Here is a 22,041-nt window from a genome sequence, read left to right as displayed (position 1 = left end):
TGATAACACTTGCCCACCAGCTGGGGTGTCCATCTAGAGGGGAAAAGGTGTGAGGGTGGACATAATGTTATTGATTCCAAGTCCTCAAGGAGAGAGAGGCTGTGTACTCTCCAAAGGAAGGAATGTCAGAAGAGAATATCTTTCATTAAAAGGACTGCAGGGAACAAACAGTCAAACAAAGAAGCAACAACAGTAGCAAGAAAACAACAAAACCCAAGTCCCACTTAATTTCCAGTTTCCGGTGGCTTCAGGAAGGGACAAAGTAAAAGCCTGTTTTCAGGGAACAACGTTCTAAAACCAGGCCTGCAGAAATCACCCAATCTTGTCACTCCAAGCAGCTGCATGTGTTTGGGGAAGTAAGTTTGTAACATTGTGCACCTTTTAAAACTGCAGTTGAGTACTAAATAATGGAGTAGTTTTGTTCGTAAGCAATATTTATTTTTCATGAAGATAGGAGGCATATTACATTTGTTATAGAAAACGCTACAAGACGAAAAAGCTGCATGTTACTGATATGACAAAAAACATGAAAAATTCTACTTACAAAAATGCTCTGCCCTATAAAAACATATTGAACAGAAGGCATTATTCCAGGTGAGTGAGCCATGCAGAAATGAGGATTTATTAGGATTTATTTTGAAATGTAATTTGTACGGTGAGCTTTTTATCGCTTTGATGGCAGTGAAACAGATTTATTGGCTACATGTTAGAACTGCAATAGATAACAGATAACCAAGGGAGAAGTTTTAATAAAACATTCAGGAAAGAAAAAAAGAGGTGAGTGAATATGCCTGCTTACATTTCAGCTAATAAATAAAAAGTACAAATGGGGCTTTAACTGAAAACCATCCTGGTTATTGCAACCTGGAAGGTTTATTGAAAACTGGGTAGAACACTCTAATTCTTCATACTTACAGCTGAACAAGCTAGAGTGATATAACACAAATTTGGGTTTTGGTACAGGAAGGCTATGTTTTCATAGGAAACTTGGAAGAGGCATGAAGGGGAAGAGTGGTTCCTGATTACTAGAGGGTCTGCCTCAGCTATTTCTGATTGTGTTCTGGGACTTCGGGCAACTCAGCAATAGAGTATTTATTTTTACCAGTCATCCCCTGAGGTAAAAACACTGGACACTTTCAGGGAATTTTTGAAGGCACATTTTCAATAAGCATTGGCCTTTCAAAGAGCTGAGCAGAAATGAGCTCCTAAGGATAGTTGAGAACTTGGTCCTGAAAGCACCATGCTCAGAAATCCAAGTATATTTAGGCTGCTCCTCTGACACTGGGACTTAATGAGCCCCAGTCACATAGCCCTCACTCAACTTGGCTGTAGTCAGTAGGGCCCTGGTCTCAAGGAAGAAACTGGCTCTCCTATTTTCTTTCAAGGTGAGGAGAAAATTGTCATTCTCTCTGAGCAGCCCCTGATCTATCTTGATTTCAGTGTCACTCTCTTAATAGACTTGCTTTGGAGAATGATGAATCACTTCTTATGCCTGGAGTCAGTCTCTGAGGTCTTAACAGACATCAAAGAGCCGAGGAGGAAAAATTACTCTAAGTACCAATAATAATCCCTAGTGCAAAGACTGCTTCCTAGTGTAGAGCAGGGCCGAACTTGTGCACCCACAATTTACAGTGTGGCTTCTTAGAACAAGCTCCATAGATCTGGAAAGAACCAGAGACCCCAGATCTAATTTCACTTAGTTCAGAAACAGGAATTCATCTGAATTGAATGGTGAGTACATGATTAGGAATCTACATCAATAAAACTGGGTTGTTTTAATACACAAAAGCTTCTAGGCTATAAATAGTCCATAATGGCTTGCCAAATATAAAATGCCATTGTAAATCCATGTCTGTATATCAAAGAGACAGAAACACAAAAGCAAGATACATAAAATTAACTGGCATAATTTGGAGAGTATGTATCCGATATTAAATATGGATCCCATTCAAATATTCCATCTGATTCCCAGTTATGTTAATATTTCAATGCTCACTTTTTTGACTTTCAACTGCCCACATTTTTCAATGAACACTATTTTGAAAGGCTCATGCAGAGTCCTCATGCCATTCTCCAAAGGAGTTACTTCCATGGAGAGGTTTTTGAAAAGAAACAATTCTGCTATAGCTTATAAATTGTCTCTCATAGGATTATAATAATAAACACTGTGAGAATTTTTTAGCGATAGGTGTTAATGAATTTGCATGTGTCAGCAAGACACATAAAAAGAAGCCTTAATGGCTTTATTTCTAAAGCACCTATATTATTATGACATGCTTTTGGAGACAGGTAATTATTGTCTATATAGCCAAGTATGTAGTACATCTCGTGAGAAAAATGGTTAGGAATGTGCTTGTCCCAGAAACCATATTTTTTCTTTTTTTATAATTAAGATATATGCATAAGAAAATCTCATTTATTGGTTTTTAATATACAGGGTGCTTTCTTTAAAAGAGCAAGATCCAAAATTGTTTTGTGATTCAAAACTTAAAAATAAACAAATTCATCTTCCAAATCTTCCAAAGACATGTTCCATGTATTTACTATGTCCCTTATTTTGTCAGATTTTAAGGGTCTAGGTAATTAAACCATATGTAAGCTCTGGTGTACCTGGTTATATATACTGAATAAACCATATGATCTATTTACACAGAGACATGGATATATATACATATATATCCTCAGACACTATTATTAAATGCAATCCTATATTCTTGGATATAGAGATTGATGATACACCTTTCTACTTCTCATGGCACTAACAAAGCTAGGTTGAAACTCAGCAACCACTTGTATTCATTGCTTTGCAGGCTAATAGTAAGTTCGGTTGCTGGCGGGAAAGGGGTCTCTTACCACACCCTCCTTAAAATAAAGGTTCTTTCATGCTTAATGTAAGTATGTGCACATTCTTTTATCGAGGTGGTCTTGAGCTGCAGATACAGTCGCACCGCTCATGGTGATCCAACTGGATGTCAACGAGAGCCATGTGCTTCGCTCTGCCCCTCCTCTTGAAATGGCCAGGCTCAAATTTTAACACCTAGGACAAAAAGCATTTCCTGTTAGAAAGCGCCTGGAGTATAACTCAACTACATACCACTTATTCTCCTTATGACAACTGGTTCTTAAGCCTCTGAGGATCCAATGAAAGCTATGTGCTCGCTCTTAGATTGCACACATGTAAATATTTTTACAGACAATCACCAACTCCTTAAAGTAATGGAGTTCACTGATCATAGAGTAATGCCTCCTGCATTACCTACCTGCAGTACCAAGATGACTTCAGGTGTCTGAGCAAGTATTTACTGAGAGCTTTCTAAGGGCCTGCTTTCTGCCAAGTGCTGTCCCCAATATTGCTTTGTGCCAAGTGCTGTCCCAAATATTATCATAAAGATTCTTCTGACCAAAGCATGTGTTATGGATAAATATAATACTGAGCATATTATTATCTCTTTAGACAGGACAACGAATAAAGTCATGAACATAATATGCTGGTATGGCTAAATGTTTGGTTGGTGTAAAACATTTTGCCCTGACGAAGGTCATTAGTGGCCATAAATAACTGAAAATGTGTGTATGTTCTTACATATTTGTTAAGATATAATACCTATTACAATTCGAAACAGGTCATGCTCCACTAAGATCTTTGTACATTAATACCCGTATAACAGTATGACATTTCTTGAATTAATAAAGTATATCCTTAATTTTTTACATTAATAGGTTTAAACGTAATTTTTTGAATTATTAAGTTTAAATAGGCACTAACTCTTCTTCCCTAGTGTGGCCTTCACTGAAGTCAATGTTTGCCATCATATGCACAAATACTGGTTTTCTATACACTCCACAGTCAGTTTAATTGCTTCCTGTTTTATATTCTGAGGCTCCTGTTAGCCTTTATTTTTGATTTTGTTCTACTTTCCCTTTTAGACTTTAAACTCTGCATGATACCACATGCTACATGTATTATGTAGCATTTTACGGTTTTCAAAGAATTGCACAGATGCACTATTTCGTTTGCCCTCAGACAAACCTTGTCACACAGTAGAGAAGGTATCTTTATTCACAATTTATAGGCAGAAGAACTGAGATTCCAAAGGAGGCCAAGTGCCAGAGTCTTCTGGCAACCTGGAGCTGGGAACAGGGCTTTTGTCCTCTAGGCTTCTAGCACACTCGACCCCCAGGACCCAACACCTCTCCAACGTGGTTACGATTTCCTTTTGTGTCTCAAAGCTGTGTCAGGCAAACATGTGAACTGAAATGGGGACCTGATGCTTGGTATATGTTGGTCCTAGATGAAGATTAGATGCTCTCAAGGCTGTATAACTTTTCATGGCATCCCCACAATTTTTTACTATGGATTGTCTTCCCAGCAATTTTTGCATCCTCACATTACCTGTTTCAAGTCATAAACAAACCAAAACCATCTACTAGGACACTAGGCCTAGAGTCCTCAGTCCTAATGTGTCCCCTTTACTTTAGCATTTAGCCCTGTTGTTCCATAAGAGTTCTGTGGGGCAGGTCATTTGTTCAACGTTCAATAAAGCTAAGGAGCCTGGACTCTGTTAACACAGAGTGAAATACCGAGTCCCATTTGTAGAAGAGCTTCAAAAGAATATTGTGAATACAAAACTGGGGTGGGTTGGGTGGGAAGGAATGCCCCAGAAGAGTTCATCAGGGAGGCATAAAGACTCAAAACTACTTGATTGTAGTAAAGCTAGCCCAGATGCCAGTTTTGATAGCTAATTATCTTTTTTACGTGCAATTCTACTGCACTTACACTATGTATCACACAAGTTCACATGACGTATGCTTTCTCTCTATTAATTGTACCTCAAGTGCCTTGAGGACAAGGATAGCAAAAACAACCACTAACATTATTGAGTTTTTAGTAGATGCCACACACTGTTGTGACTTTGCAAGTATTAAATGTTTTGGATGTCACTGCAATACTATGAGATAGGTACTTTTCTAATTTTGTTCCCAGATAAGGAAAGAAAGAGATTAAGGTTACGGAGCCAGTGACTGGTGTAACCAGTATTTGACTCCATGTGGCCTAACTAGTGCCCTTACCTGGAAACTGAAATTTTGTTTGTGCAGGTCATCAGCATGTTGGGAACATAGTAGCTGCTAAAGAATGTACCTGGGTGAACGTGATGGGTGATGCTGCCAGTGCAGAAGTATGGGAACGTATGTTCACGGTGTCTCCTCCCTGCATCTCCTCTACCCCAACCTCCAACAAACAGATGGGGCAAAACAAAACAAGCCAAGAAATAAAGCAGAGGCCAAAATGAAGTTGCCTATGCTTTGCATCACTTTTAAGCCTTTCACAACTGTGAAATAAAATTTCAAGTATCCAGAACAGAATGACAATGACAATTGCCTTTCCCTGCTCCCATGATCTCTCCTGCTGGATCTCTAAAGAAAATAAAAGCTGTTGCATCTCTGTTAAAAAAAAAAGTAACCAAAGCAATGGATGAAAAGTATATTGCATTTTGGGGTATTAAATACCCTGCCCATGACAGATATGAAAGCCCTACTGTACCATATTTGGTCAAAATGCCTTGGAAGGGGTTAAGGGTTGGGTTCCTACAACTTTGCCAAGAATTTCTCTAATATTAGTCACTGTTGTCCAGCCTACAAACCAGATTTGGGAGTTGGAATATTCAGGGTAAGAAAATGATTCCTAAGAAGCTGAGCATATGATAAATATTCTCTGTTTAAAAAAGACCATTATCAAAGCCTAATATGTTGCCATGACTGATATCTATAAAATCAGTGCTCTGTTGATTTGCTTCCTCTTTTGATGACAAATGAAAGTGTGTGCTTTGGGATGAGAGCAGAGCCTGGCCAGTTTTTCTAACTGGTCTCCTGATTGTTCAGGGATTTTCCCTGTGTTTTATATTAAGCCATGTGAGCACAGTATATATGTGTTTTGCTGATAAGAGGAGAAAAATGAATTGGCAGACACTTTTCCAGACAAGACAGGAAGGCATTGTTTGAACAAAGTGGAAATTGGACCGCTTTACTGGCTGATCACAGCACTGATGTTCAAAGCTTTCAGACCATGTAATAGTCTTAGGTTCAGGTATACAGCAAAGCAAAGCTGATTTGAGAGAGCATGAAAAGTTAAAAGAAAATTGAAAAGCCTTTATCTGAGAAAGCAAACTGTCTATGGGTTATCTGGTCACCTTTAAAGGAAAGGAACCATTGAATTAATTACAGCTGCCACAGGACACTCACTAATAGGTACCATCACAAAATGCTTTCCTATTTTCTGAGCTTTGATTTGCAGCTGCAAGCACACACACTGAAATAAAAATCCACGGAGGAGCAGCCAGCCATTTCTTATCACCTATGGGTGAAAATGGCAATCTTGGCCCTTCTCCACCATCTGAAAAACCACATGAAGCCAAGGAAAGTTGATTTTTACTAAATGGAGAATGACTGAGCCAGTTGGCAGCTTTCATACCACTACACAAAATCAAAGATGCTCAGTTTGCAAATTACCATAACACAAAAGATATTTAACTACGGTTACTCGCCTTGTTGCCGATCAACCACTAAATGAATCATTGCCATAAAGCTATTACACTAATAAAACAATACTAGGCAGAAAAGCTATCTGCCAAGTTGAGTTCTTGTTTACTGGGAATATAAAAAAGGTTGTTAAGGCCTTGTAACAGTTCTCAAATTCATGGCTGACATCGGAACACAAGTACATATTTCAGGACAGATGCATTGTATAAACCTGAATCATTAAGAGTTCATTTAAGGTTCTACCCAACTCCTAAAGCAGGTAGCATTCAGTACACATAGATCCTTATCTTAAGAAAAAAAAAGCTTCATATTTTTGTTTCCATTTTGACTTCTTTCATGCTTATAGACTTTATGAAAAATGTTAAGATTTTTAGGGGCTGGTAGTCAACTTTTCTGAAACCTAAAGTGACTACAAGCAAAAATATTTTGAGAAGGGATAACATATTATTTTCTACCTGGGTCATTGCTCATCTTGCAGGTGTTAGTTTCAAGGGAAGCTGAGACATAGTCCTCAATAAAAAAGACACAAATAACAGTTCAGCAATGTTTTGCTGACAAGCTAAGTATGAAGGTGACCAAAGGCGGGGGTTATACTATGGGTCTATACAATGCTCATGAATTTTCAAAATGCAATCTTGACCTCTAAAAGTAAGTGGACATTTATTTATAATTGAAATTTTCTGTGAGCACTTTGGGGTGTATTTAGCCACAGTTCTACCTTCAGAGAACTAAACAGGTAAATTATTTTGACAGCACTTTAGAGAGTTAATGAATACACGTTCAGCCCACTAATTGCAAAAAACATAATGGAAGCCTAGCTGGGCACCAAGTTTCAAAGCACTGCATTAGCATTGAGTATCATTCATGTCACAGATAGGTCTTTGTCTACCTGGGGAGTATCATGCCCCAAGGCAGGTTTGCTAAACTTTGGCAGGAAGGCCTAATGTGAAGCCAGAGCTCCAAGGGAAAGGATATATGCACTTTGTAGTACTTAGAGAGTCACTTCACCAGTGAGTCATTTGGGCCATAAGGGAGTCAGAACTGAGAAGTCCCAACCACATTCTCAGAAAATTCCACCCCCATCTGTCTAGTGCTTTACAGTCTTCAGATGCTTTCATTCTACCAGGATCCTCAAGAGATAAGTAGCACAGGTATTACTACCGAAGAGTGAATAAACATTTTATAAGCATTCTATAAACAGTAACTGTTCCAGATCATATATCTTTGTTCTTTTGCATTTACTTAGCACTTCAACCACCAATCTGTTTACAGTTTACAATCTGTTTACAGATTACAAATTCCTAACACAATTTCAGTAAAATAAGATTTAGGGAGTAGGTGAATGGATATCATATAATTTCAGATCTGTCTGGGAACTCAAAATTGTAGGTTATCGTGGGGAGTAAGTGAGCAAACCCAATGCCCTGGGGAGTTTTAAGTAGCTGGCCCTAGGTGGCCTCCCATGTGAGCCCATATCTTCTCTCTTCAGTTGTGTGATTTTTTTTTCCCTATTGTCTTGTCTCTTCTAGGAACACACAGGAAAGGCCTGCAAGAGAGTTGTCTCATGGTCTCACTCAAAGAGGGAGAAAGGGGAAGAAGCAGTGAGACTCTATATAAGCTCAAGAAATGCTGTTTCCAGAAAAAGAATAGAAAAGAGATTTTCTTGACTTTTGTTATGGTTAGTTATAATCATAACCCCAAAACTCATTGCCTTTGCCAGAGTAGAAACCTTTTGAAAAAAATTGCTTTCCTGTCTCTCTGGTTTCAATTTGCAATTTTACCTAAATTTGTTTCAATGATAGATGCTTAAAACATGTAAAACTTAAAAGTACCATTCTTTTATCTCAAGTCTAAAGCTCAACATTTTATTACCTCTAATTAATCTTTTGTTTCATATATAGAAATATCTGCTTACATCTTTTTACTCAAACTGTAATGGGCAGCAAATTTTAATATAAAATTCGTATACTTAAAGTTAAAATAAAAAGAATCCTCTGAAGTCATTTTTTCAAGCAACAGGAATGATTCTAGATGTTGTAAATATGCCAGACACAGAGATGTGTCTAGGCTTATGCTGTTCAATATGGTAGCCCCTAGCTATGTGTAGCGATTTACATTAAATTAGTTAAAATTAAATAAAATTAAAAATTCAGTTTCTCATTTGCATTACACACATTTCAAATACCCCATAACCACATGTTGCTAGTGACTACCAGATTGGATAGTACAGATATGGAACATTCCTATCACTGCAGAAAGTTCTACCAGATAGTGCAGGTATATCAGCATTGTGACAAAATCATGAGAGGAAGGACAGAGAAAATTAACTTCTATCTTTCTCTCTCTGTTGCCTCCTAAGTTTTTGGCTGTTGACTGAATGGACATACCCAGGAGACCAAAAGATTAAAAAAAAAAAACAGTAAGTATTAATTTAAAAGGTCACCATATTTTTAGGAAATATCCCTTCATTACACATTATCAAGGAAAGGTAACTAAAATAATAGCATCCTCTAATTGTCTACACAATATGTTTTCTGGAACCTTCCCATTTTAAGAATCACTACAAAAAAAAAAATCACTACCAAAAGTATTTTTTTATGTCCTACATATTCCAAGAAGCATAGAAAGGTTAATAGGAAAAAGGAAAAATACTTTTAACAGGATACCTACAAAATTTTGAGAACAGGAAATAATACAGATGGTAACATTTTATTGCACAGTGAAAAATGCTTAGAGCCCTACAGGAGAAGCCGCATGACCTGGGAAAAGAGCAATGATATTAACTTCCTTCTATTTATAATTTCTAATTATTGGTAATTTTATAATTATACATTTTTAATTTATTGGATTTTATTCCTTAAATGTTGAGCTTTGAAATATCTGTAGAGTCATACAGGCCTGCTTATGTGACAAGTTCTAGTCACCCCCTTAAGGGTGCTCATCTCTCATGAAAACTCATTTCACATCTCATCAGTTACAACCAGGAGCTGGGGAAACCAGTTTCTCATTTCTCTGGGTTAAGAATACAGACACAGAACTAATAGAATAGAGGACAAGGATTCTTCCTTAATGAGACTGAGGTCAAGCAACCCCCATTTCTGCAAATGGAACAAGCCTCCTGCTCTTTTCCACAGGGCACTGGACAGAGTGGTCACTGTGACACATTTCAAAGGTATCTTAGGAGTTTGGGGGAAGTGTGCCAGCCGTGTGTGTTCCAGGTATGCAGTTACTGACAAAACAGGTATGCTGTTTTGTCCCTTTGGCCAGAACTCAGCAGAGTGATTTTGTACAGAGCTCAGCAGACTCTGAGAAGTAAAAATATCATGACATGTTTCAAAGACATAATTTAGACAGCAGTTTCAAAAATATGCCAACATTTTAGACCCACTCATGTGACTGAACAAAGAGATCAAGGGCTTCCCCTTCTAGATATTAACTGTGAACAGAAATTTACAGGTAACAGCTACTGTGTACAGAGACGAGAATAGACCTAAGAAAAGGACCCTTCAGACTCCTTCAGAGTTAACTGTCTGGGAGGTGAGTGTCCTTTTGGGTGTATTTTTAACTCTGTGTTTCCACAATAAGGAATTTAAAAAATCAAACTGCAACTTCTATCTGAGCGGAGAGTCAAGATGAAAATAAAGCATCAAAGGCCTGAACTCACATGTTTTTCCCCACAGTTAAGACTACGTAGAGATCTTGTCACTTCCTGGCTTATTTTAACTCGAACCAAATTACTGAATTCTGCATTTGTCCTCAGTGTATGACTCAACAATACAAAATTCATGTTCTTAGACACAAAGGACAAAGTCCAATCTAGAGTTCATCAGGTCATACAAAAATAAAACACAATGAACACAGTCAACAGCATTCTCTGGATATGAGAACAGATCTTTTTTTTTACTTTGAAAACTGTGGGGTGGAGTAAGAAATTCTTGTGACTAAGAAAACCAGCTCTATGCAGGTCTAAAATCGTGTGTCCCCGTCTGTCTGAGGTAAGCAGGGTTATTGTGGTCTCTGACCTCCTGCATTTCCCAAGTTGAAAATACTGCTTATGACATATCCCTTTTCATTTAGCTCAGAAATTACCTCCTAACTTATTGTTTTATTGTTTTCAGGATAACAAAATGGTTGTATAAAGCGGGAGATTTTTATTTAGGGAGCACCATCTATTCCTTTGTTTTGGTGGATACTGATGAAAAGCAACTCAAAAAATAATTCCTAACAATGGTGTTTGCTTCATACTTTATATATATATATATATATATATATATATATGTTTTTTTTTTGTCTGCATTGGGTCTTTGTTGCTGCACGTGGGCTTCTCTAGTTGAGGCGAGCGGGGGCTACTCTTCGTTGCGGTGTGCGGGCTTCTCACTGCGGTGGCTTCTCTTGTTGCGGAGCACAGGCTCTAGGCACGTGGGCTTCAGTAGTTGTGGCATGTGGGCTCAGTAGTTGTGGCTCATCGGCTTCAGAGTGCAGGCTCAGTAGTTATGGCGAATGGGCTTAGTTGCTCCGTGGCATGTGGGATCTTCCCAAGCCAGGGCTTGAACCCATGTCCCCTGAATTGGCAGGTGGATTCTTAACCACTGCGCCACCAGGGAAATCCTTTAGTTTATATTTTAGGCATATTTCAATAAGATGTTTCACATTTTACAAAATGCACTTCATATGCACCGTTTTATGTGATTCCCCAGAACCATCCTGTACGGGATTATCGGATATAATTTCTTAGTCCTATTTCACGCACATGAAAACTGTGTCTCTAAACTTTACTGACTCACAAAATCAGGAAGTAATAGAGTTGCCATCAATTTAAAGAGCAGTGCTAACTCCCCTTAAGTCCACTCTTTCTTTAATCTTCAATAAAGTCCTATATATTTTTTAAAAAGAGAGCACAGTGTTACTAGTGATAAGAATATAGACTTTAGAAACAGTTGATCAGTTTAGGTCCTGGCTCTGTGAGTTACTGACCAAGTCACGCTGGTCAATCTACTGCTGCTCTCAGTTTACTCATCTATAAAAAGGGAATAAAAATAGCACTCCCCTGTCAGCATTGTGGAGAAACTGCCAAGTGAGCTAATGATTGCTTACAATGATGTCTGGTACACAGTAAAGGCTTACATGCATTCCCTACTTGCATTCCCTGTTATTATCATCAAAGTTTACTGCTCTCCTTAAATTTTTGTTCCTCTTATATCTTTAGCTTTACTTTTGTTTATTTTTGCATAATTTCAGAGCTGATTCCTCAGAGCACTCAGTCATATATAGGAAAAATTAGTACTTCTGGAAGAAAAATATTTCCATATTTAGAGAATGAAAAAGTCTCCAACAATGTATCTTTTCTGACAATTTATATTTTGCTATCGTTACCTTGCTTCATTTTTCAATGACTTGATTGAATTAAAGTTTGGCTCTTAGCATTTTCTTAACGTAACCTAGATTTGCAGTCATACACTGTAAATGAATCCCATCATATTTCTATAAGGAAGCTAAGTAAGCTCTCAAATTACTGCATCATACATTTGATCGTGTATACTAACAAGACTGTTGTCAACCCACATAGTATATTATGAATAAGTGTTAAAAAAAGGAAACACTTCTTCAGGATACACTCTCCCCAGGGCACCTAGCTTGGCAAATTTAGCTTGAGTACAATTTCCCAGTCATCCCCCTGGGAGGTGCCCCTGTGCAGTGAACAACGTGAACAACCAACGCAATGGCCCTGTTTCCCAGCAGCCTAGAGATTACAGGACTTTTGCAGCTGAAAAGGGCTAAATGCAGCACTGCAGCCAAGAAATCTGAAAACGGCATACCTCGTGATACTTCTTCACAGTTTTCCCTGAATTGCACGTACAGGACTTCCAGCTGACAGTTCCACAGCCACAGTTTCCCCCACAGCGTTGCACGAGGAGGCAGCGTGGAAAGAAGACCACATTGGTCACCTTCAGCTCCTCTCTCAAGTTGACCGAGTAATTCCTGGGAGTGCAACTGTAACGCTTGACGTCATCATTGAGCCTATCCAGGTCAACTGTAAGAAACACAGCACCGTGTAAGCAAGTGCACGACTGCGGCATACACACTCGGCACACACATTTTTGCAAACTGGCTGGGAAGATTCTGTGAGGACAGCCTTAACTCAGGGCTTGAATCTATCCTTGGGATCTCAGTTACTACCCCAAACACCAAAGATGGAAAATCTAATTTCTCTTTTGATCCTATCTGCCCTTCAAAAAAAAAAAAAAAAGTCAAAAACAGCAAAGAGAAAACAAAAAACCTTCAAATACTTAGCTAAATCTATATCTTGGCTTAATTTTCCTTGCACTTTTTTAATGCAAAAAAAAAAAAGTTCCAAGGAAAGAAAATGTAACATTCAGCAATTTAAAATAATTGTCTTTGCTTTAAAAAATGTGTGTGTGTGTATCTTCTTGATTCTAAATAACTCCTGACTGTAAGCCATTACTTAAATACAATTTGAATTATATCAGGGACACATTAGGGAGAATTACTCTAATCGATGCACCTGGCAGTGAAATTTTACAAGTAAATGTGAGGAATAAAAAGGTTTTGGCTTCATTTTAACTCTGAGGTCAACCAAAATGTCAAAGGACATGGCTTTTTGGGAGTTGTGAATATGATGGATATTTGTGCATTGGGTCCTAGATGGCAGTATGCATACTGGTTAAGTGCTTGGGCTCTGCAGTAAAGCTACAGCTGCATTCACATCATGGCTATGCCTCCTTTTAGTTGGAAAGTTACCTGACTGCTCCAAACCTCTGCTTCTTCATCTATAAAATGTAAATAGTATAACTTTACTTATTTCACAGCAATATTTGAAGTAATGAATGCAGTGTGCCTGGTACTAATTAATGCTGGTTATTTTATTCATCTTGATTCATTTTGATTTTTCCTCCAATTTTTTCCTTTAAAGTCAAATGGTCAATAATTTAAAAAAATTTTTTTTCAGATCTTTCTCCTCTATTTCTCTCTTTTGGCCGTTATTCTATGTAAATGATTATTGGGGGCGGGGGTTGGTTATTGGGACTTCTATGAACTAAGAGCATCACCCTAAATTTTCAAATTTTAGTCATTAATATTTTACTTGAGTTAAATTTGTATTATTGGAGTATATAAACTACATTTTAATTTGTGGTCTCAAAATCCATCTAATCGCCCATCTATTTGGCATCCAAATCGTCTGACGGGTCAATGTACATGACTATCTTCTCACAAGAATGCAGTTAGAAGAAGGTCGTTTGTCCCCCCACCCACCCCCGGGTTCCACACCATTTCCGAGTGCACTTCCCTTGTCACCAGCCAGGCCACCACAGAAGGAATCCCACAAACGTTAGGCAGTTATCATCAGGCTTACTCTGGATTCTAGCCCCATTAAATGTCTTAGTCCTAAACCAAAACTGCTTGAGGAACAGTAAGGAGTTCTCTTTTAGGGTAGAGGTCAAAGGCTAAGGATGCTGTCAGTAGAATGCGTCTGAACGAAACAGAAATAAAAGAAGGCATGAGTGGGTGAAGAGTCCACTTAACCCTATGAAGTCAGCTAAAAGGCTGGCCATAAGGTCAATGACCCCTTGAATAAGGAATTAAATGGCAATTGGACTAATGCTCTGTCTTGAGTGCCTTTGATTCTCAAGGGCAGGGATTTTCCCCCAACTGTTATATGCTGAGCCCAGGACACTGTGGGGGCTGAATAAATGCTAAATAATTATTGTGCATAATTTATTGCTTTTTTCCCCTTCCTTTGTAAAGACATGTCATAAGTTCAGCTATAATCAAGCCAGATTTAAAGTGAATGAACTCTGTCTTGGGAAAGGAACCATTTTATTGCTGCTAAAGCCCTAAAAATAACTGCAAGCAAAGCAGAAAGGATTATGTAAATGGATTAAGAAGTGCACCAATCATCCATTACAAGTGTCACCTTGAGATAAATACTGATGCTGGCTGTGCATTACTGGGCTATGGACAGGGCTAATGCAGAGGGCCAAAACTGTTGCTTGTGATGATGGGAATATATTTTGTCTGACACCTATTAGCAGGAAGGGGTTGTGGCATGTGGAAGGCAGAGAGGGATGGGAAGGAAGCGACAGTACTGAGTGTACTTGAGTTCAGCCAGTCCTCTGCTAGCCACATGATACATAGGACTACCTGTCGTTGTTCCCCACCCTTTTTTTTCGCCCACCCTTTTGAGATGTGTACTACTCACTCAAAGTGAATACTAAGTAGGAAAACTGGGCTCGAAGTCATTCTCTCTTTTGCCTCATGGTCTCTGCCACATCAGGCAGAGTGGGGGGATGGCAGGCAACCTTAGAGCTGAAGGAGGAAGATAGACCTCCCTGGCACTGTATCAAGCTTTCCCGTATGGCATTGTGCTAGGACTGGGGTGGTAAATGCCTATACCCTTATCTCCAGAATATGTCCAAGCCAAACTACAATATGATTCTCTGTGGGAATTCAGCTAACCCCCAAAGTGCTGTCAACAAATCAGGATAGGCATGTATGCCTTACTCATCTTGGAACAAAACTCTTCACATTGTATAACTGTTTTACTGACTAGCACTGGTTACTTCCGTTTCCTACCTGCCATGAAGAGATTTATGATGTTGTCAGTTTTATGCATCAATTCACTGACGTGACTCAGAACTGTGACCCAGTGTGACTGCTGTAGAACCCAGCTGCCCTGCTTATCAGGGGATTGAAACCACGAAGGCACTCAATTTAGAACGAGAACTAAAAGGTTCTTCAGAGTGGATGCAAATAACTTCAAAGTGCCACTGCAGACTTTATGCAGGGGATGTTGAATTTCCAGTCAAAGAAGACTGACTAGGCAGCGCAGCAGAGCAGGGAGCTAGACAAGGGAATGAGTGGCAGTTAAGGCTTCCAGTGCTCTGGTCCGAAGGGAGGCTCTGGTGTGAGGGAGGCAGGCCAAGCAGTACAAACTCAGAGAGGGGAGCTGCCCTTTCCATTCCCGCTTCAGCCTCCACAGCAGAATATTACAGAGCAACAAGGACGTTCCAAATTTCATTCAAAGGCCCATTAATGGCACCTAGCTGCCCTTATTTCACCCAGGTGTACATAATGTTATAATCCTTCTTTTGATGTCCTTTTGGATTTGAGTCTTGCCTTCTCATGGATCTTTGACATTAGTTACATCTTTGGGCTGTGTACTGACAACCTGATGGAAAGGCTGAGAAGGATCCACTGTTGTCAGAGCCTTCCTCTGGACATGGTAATCCAATGTGGGCCACTGCCTAGAACCTCAGGGAGCACTCTTTTTTCTGCAGCTCTGGCCTGAAAGTGCAGCCTAGTCACAGAGGTTCCTGGGCTGTGGTAACAGCTCTGGGATCTGAGCACTAGGGCAGGGATGTGTAAAGCAATGGTACATTGGTGAATGCACTCACTGGTTCAGTTTCTAATCCATTCAGGCTCAGGTTTGGGAGGAAGGAGAGTCAGCCTAGTCTTTTTTATATTGACCATCTATATTCCTAAGTATCAGGTAGCATGAAAAGTTCTTCACATATACAATTGCATGAAATCCCCATGAATGCTAGGAATTACATACTATCATAACCCTTACTTTTACACTTGAGAAAATCGAGGCTCTGAGAGGGTAGGGAAAAGAACTTGTCCACAGCCACATACCTAGTCAGTGGTGGAGCCAGAGTCTGAATTCAGGCTTTTTCATTACTCTTGCACTTCTGAGCCCAGGTCTAAAGATTTGAAGGAGGGTGCAAAGAGCAGATTCTACGAGCCCTGATGGAGCTTTCCGTCTAGGGGTCTACTCGCTGTCAAATGACCTGGCTTCCTAGGTGCGTTGCTAGGCACTGACCTGTCACTTTCAAGATGTTGTCAATTACATATACCCAAGCATGTACTCCTGGGCACACACATTCATCTATTGGATTGTACTGGAAATGTACACTGGGTTCTTGCAAATAAACCAGGCAACCGCACAGAACGTACTTTTTTCTTTGGTATTGAGAAATACAATGAATTTCATATTTTTCACCTGAAATGAGAGGACTTTTGTCAATTCATGATCTTCACTTTGTCCTCATTTCTCGTTGAATTCCTTCTTGCCCTTACCTACCTGTAGTCTTTGTTATGAAAACCAATCGGAGGTCCATGTAAAGAGTTGGATGGGCTGATAGCAATTGTTTTCAGGGGGCAACAAATGATAGAACCCTAGAGATTCTTTCTATAGGACAGATAAAGCCAATATTATATTTCTCATGCTTGGCAAACACAGCATAGGTGGTGATCAGCTTATGATAAAAATTTAAAAGCCTTTCCTAAATTAATCATTTCAATTTTTTTGTGAATACAAAAATTCATTGTGAAAAAAAATAATGTCCTCACATTGAATGTAAGAAAACAGTTTCTTTTCCTTCCCATGCATGTTTGATTCACGGTTTGTTTTGTTCAATAGGAGGATGGTTTCCTTGGGTCAGTCTCTTCTGGGTGTCAAGTTTAATGGTTGGCTTTCACTGTGCTGGCCTTTCATCAGTCTTTATTCTGTTATGTGTGTCACCAGCCTTTTTTCTCTTTATCTTCCTGAATCTGCTAGTGTTCAGTTAAACTTCTCTATATTCTTGGAGCTAGCCAGTAATCATTTTAATACAACCACATTGAGCCTTTACAGGCTAAAATTCTGTATGAACTCTCTTAGCAGGCACTCACTAGCAGCCTCTATATCAGGGCAGGTTTGGCAATAGAAGAGCAAGTGCTTGAAGTAGGGCCATGCCTTTTTTAAAACCATGCTTTTGTCATTCTAGTTTACCTTCTCTGGCATCTCAGTCCACTATGTCATTTTAATCTTCTAAGTCAAAAGGCACATTCACCCTACATCTCCTCTGACCCCTTCACTATATACTCACCACACATTCTCTGCCTTCTATTATAGCACTTGCTTTGTAGACTTTGCTTTATCCTTTTCTTTATTTAGGTGTTTCTTGTCCACTAAACCATAAGGTTCTTGAAAGCAGAGTTAAGCATCTTTTTATCTCCCCTCTCCTAGTGCTTTGCCCCTAGTGGAAGGACCAAATATAGGTCATTTAAGTCAACCTCTCCTAAAACCATTTGGTTTCAACAGTTAGAAGCAGCATACTGATGAAAAAGCTACAACATTATTTTTTGTAGTCTAAGCACACATGCCATTTCAGGAGATTTGAAATAACTAATTAAATCCAATAAAAAACAACTGGAGTCACGATGGCTCCCCAAGGCAAACATTTCTGATTTTTCTTAAATATCTATCTTTTGTGGGATACCCACAAACTTAAAGTCAAAATTAGAAAAAGCTCAGGCCATTTATAGACCACTAGTCAATCCAGATTTTCTTTGCAAGGAATAGGTACTCAGTAACTACTATATAAATGAATCAAACTACTGATGGTTGTTGGGTTAGAATTGAAAAACTAGGGTTCTAGAACCAGCTCTATCAAGGATGAACTGTGATGCATGAAGATTGGCACCAAGACCCATGGGCTCTAGCAGCTGTGCCACATGGGGTAAAGGATGCCATCCAGAAGGCTGGCTCTCTGATACACATCTCAAGATGCTCAGGAATATGTCTTTTGCCAAATGGGGAGTAGTCCCACAATCTGTTACGTAAAGTGCTTTATTGTCAACTTGACTTCGATGTTAAAACACTAGATTTATGGCACTTTATGTGGGGGTGGGAGGTAAGGGGAATATATGAATAATTGTAGTATTTTTATACCAAGCAACTAGGAGATCTCAGCCTTCTTCAAGGTTCATAAATTTCCCAGGAGAAGTCTGTTCCTCTTTATGGACATTACAACCTCACTGTGATTTTCAGATTCCCTCTTCTATAAATTAGCACATAATTGTGAAAATTGTTTCCAATCTCAACCCCAATTTGCAAGTGCAAATAAGTCTGGAAAGAACAATTATCTTATAACTTTTAATGAGGGAATATCAGGGTATTTTAAACTTAAAATCATGAATCTCATGACTTCATTTGCTGGTTTAATTTCTGAAGAATGGAAACATTTACCACTTGTATTTATAGAAATTAACCTAAATCACAGTAAAATGTTCCCACTCAGACAATTCCTAATTGTCAGGGTTTAAAAACATTCTTAAGGGCTTCCCTGGTGGCGCAGTGGTTGAGAGTCCGCCTGCCGATGCAGGGGACGCGGGTTCGTGCCCCCGTCCGGGAAGATCCCACATGCCGCGAAGCGGCTGGGCCCGTGAGCCATGGCCGCTGAGCCTGCGCGTCCGGAGCCTGTGCTCTGCAATGGGAGAGGCCACAACAGTGAGAGGCCCTCGTACCGCAAAAAAAAAAACAACAAAAAACATTCTTAAGCAATGAGCGAATGGAAATTTACTGAGCACCTACTCAAGTCTCATGGAATTCTTATAACAAACTGTTATCTTAGAGACTACTATTCCCATTTGATAGATGTGGAAACTGAGATGCAGAAGAGTTCAGTGACTTGCCTACAGTTACTGGACATATAGTAGGCATTTGACAAATACTTGTTGGAAAATGAATGGGTGAATGCAAGGATAACTGCAAGGCATTGGATTAGGCATGAAAGCAGCTGACACCATCATAAGGCAATTCTCTGAACTCTAGGGGGATGTATGAAGTACATCTATGCAATAAGAAAACAGGTTAGGAGATGAATAAGAATCAAGGAGAGCTTTCTCTTGTCTCTCATTTACTAGACTATGAGTCTTTGAGTTTACGCATTATTGGTTCCCCCACAGCATTGACTTTGCAGCCAACACACCAAGGTTCATGTCATGGCTCTCTACTTTATAGCTGTCGCTGAACCTTTCTGGATTTGTTTCTTTTATTGGGTAAAATGGGAATAACAATACTCTCCTGCCAAGAAATTCATTGAGCTTGAATGAGTTAAAAGTGTTTGAAGCAAGGTCCAGACCCTAGCTCTCAGTAGGTATGCCTCACATTAACCTTGAAATGAGTAAAACAGATCAATGAAGTAAGGTTAAGAACAGAATCACCTAAACCAGAAGTGGCTGAGATTCTGCAATTGGTGATCACTAAGGAAAGGAAGGTCATGTCCACCTTGATCGAAATGTCAGGAAACAATGATGATGTGATGTTTTTAGTTAAATTTCATGGGACGTAACACTCAGCACAGTCCTTTGCAAGTAAAGACACTTAATGAGCCAGATGTTCCAGCACTAGCAGTTTCTGCATGAATGTGTGCTCTAGGAAGGGTATGCTCTCTCCTTAAGTCCATAGGGGTGGGCACTGAGCACAAGGATGCTGCAGAGGATTCCCAATGCTACACAGGTAAAAATGGGTACAGGAACTACAAGGCAAACCCATTCATCTTTAACAGGAGTGACTGTTGTGGAAAAGGCACATTTGTCCACCCAGACACTAAAAGTTACCTATGGTTTTCTACTGCAAAATGGATTTCCTAATCAATGTGCATTTGAATTATATGCCTACATGGGAGGAATAACTTTGATGATGAGAGTGGGCTTAGGATATCCACAATGATAGACAGCCACTATAGGAGAAAATCAGAGGCTGCAGTGGCAGTAAGAGAATAAACAACCAAAAAGGTCCTTTTCCCTGTGCTGAGATTTTCTTCAAACATTTTATGTGTGTGCCCTCATAGACACATGTGACACTATAAATGATAATATGGTTTTTATTAATGCTTGCTGGCAAACTGAATGAGTGGGGAATCTAGTTACTTACAAATCATATGGGTTATAAAGAGTGGCTAAAATCTAAAAAATAAGCTTTAAAAAGGAAATGTCCAAAAAGCAAAAGGGCGCCAGAAATTTCTGGGTAAATATATCGTAGAAAAGTTTAGTACTTGGCAATTATTTTGTAAACTTTTAATGAGTGTACTGATTATACAGATACTTAAATATGACAAAATTTGGGTACTCTGTAGGAGGCTCTCCAGATTACTGATGTTTATCTAAGAGCCTTACAAGGAAGAGAGCAGGGTCCACAGAAATACCTTGGTTCTGTGAAGAGTTCTGTATTCAAGTAATAATAATAGCTAGCATTTATTGAGGGCCCACAAGGAGTTGGACACTCTGCTATTATTAATCCTCACACAACTTTGCAAAGTTGTTTTAATTAGAGTCATTTTACCAAATGGAGAAAACACAGGTTCAGAGGTCTGCACATAACTCTCCAAGGCCACCATTAGTACCTGAGTTAGAATTTTACTATAAGCTTACTTGACTCCAAAGTCCATGCTCTTTCCACTATCACATTCTTTCTTTTGCTCTATTTCTATCAAATTTATGGTAAACAATTTTAATATTGATAAAGAAAGCTTTTACTTGGTACATACCACATGGTTCAGGAAACTCAGTGAAGCTAACCCTTATTCAACACAAGAAATTAGAAAAAGAAATCCATTTGATTTAATGTCTGTAGTACCTCTGTTTGTTTAATTTACCGATAGATAGTTACAGAAGGATATCTCAAGAGTGACTTATCTGATTCATCACTAGCGTCAGCCAACGGCTTTCTGCAAATTCTCACCCAGATATCAAATAGGCAGAGAGAGAAAGTTGTAAGCATTCAATTTACTGTGACTTTAGGTCATTTCTAAAATATGTTCATATCTTAATACACTCTGAAATTATTTCCTACATTCTAAATCGTTTTTTAATTATTTTTATGGGCAACTTCTACCAAATATTCACAAAAAAGAACATTTATTAAAAAAAAATGTTAAACAACGGATACCATGAGGTGTATCTGCTTAAATTTTTAACTGTACAGTATTATTAACCATGAGCACAGTGTTGTACAGCAGACCTTTAGCAATTTTTCATCTTGCATGACTGAAACTTTACACCCATTGAATGACATCTCCAGAGCAAGATGTGGCTCTTTCTAGTTAGTGTGACAAAGAAACAGCAATCAATGACTAATTTAAAAATAAAAGATATTTATATCTAAGAGAATTTAGAATCAATTCAAACATTTTATATGAAACATGTTTATTTCATTTACTCATCAGCTTCTTATGCCAGTTATTTACCAATAAATAGTTTTCAAATTAAAGAATCAAGTGTTTTAGATCTTACAGCAAAATAATGTCATGTAAGAAATCACAAATTGATATTAGATCCTGGGAAATGGGTTGGTAACTGTCCCAGAGTTACAACATCTAAGCATTTAGAGTCTGTGAAAATCATATATTTCAAACTCCGTCATTTGGACTCAATTTAATATCAATATGTTTGCTTCACTCAATATTAAATTACTGATTTTTTAAAGAGGAATGCACATCAAATTTGGCCCCTGCATCAAAAAATGGCGACTTGCTCAACATTAAAAAAACAAACAACCTAATCAAAAAATGGGCAGAAGACCTAAATAGACATTTCTCCAAAGAAGACATACAGATGGCCAAGAGGCACATGAAAAGCTGCTCAACATCACTAGTTATTAGAGAAATGCAAATCAAAACTACAATGAGGTATCACCTCACACCAGTTAGAATGGGCATC

General features: G+C 38.7%; 1 protein-coding gene across 2 annotated transcripts in view; it reads right to left on the bottom strand.

Moving 5' to 3' along the window:
- Positions 1–431: 431 nt before the first annotated feature.
- PDGFD (platelet derived growth factor D) overlaps positions 432–22,041 on the bottom strand; it is a 230,071-nt gene continuing 208,461 nt past the window's right edge. For both annotated transcript variants that reach the window (XM_007107772.4, XM_007107771.4), the window contains exons 6-7: positions 12,354–12,568; positions 432–3,037 (exon numbers count right to left, since the gene is read on the bottom strand). In XM_007107772.4, the coding sequence (XP_007107834.1) occupies positions 2,912–3,037; positions 12,354–12,568 (341 nt within the window). In that variant the 3' untranslated portion in view covers positions 432–2,911. The remainder of the gene's footprint in view (positions 3,038–12,353; positions 12,569–22,041) is intronic.

The sequence above is a fragment of the Physeter macrocephalus genome, chromosome 16 (assembly GCF_002837175.3).
Source record: "Physeter macrocephalus isolate SW-GA chromosome 16, ASM283717v5, whole genome shotgun sequence".
NCBI classification, from domain to species: Eukaryota; Metazoa; Chordata; class Mammalia; order Artiodactyla; family Physeteridae; genus Physeter; species Physeter macrocephalus.
Note: the sequence above shows the minus strand (reverse complement) of the source record. Positions and strands in the feature narration are given on the sequence as shown.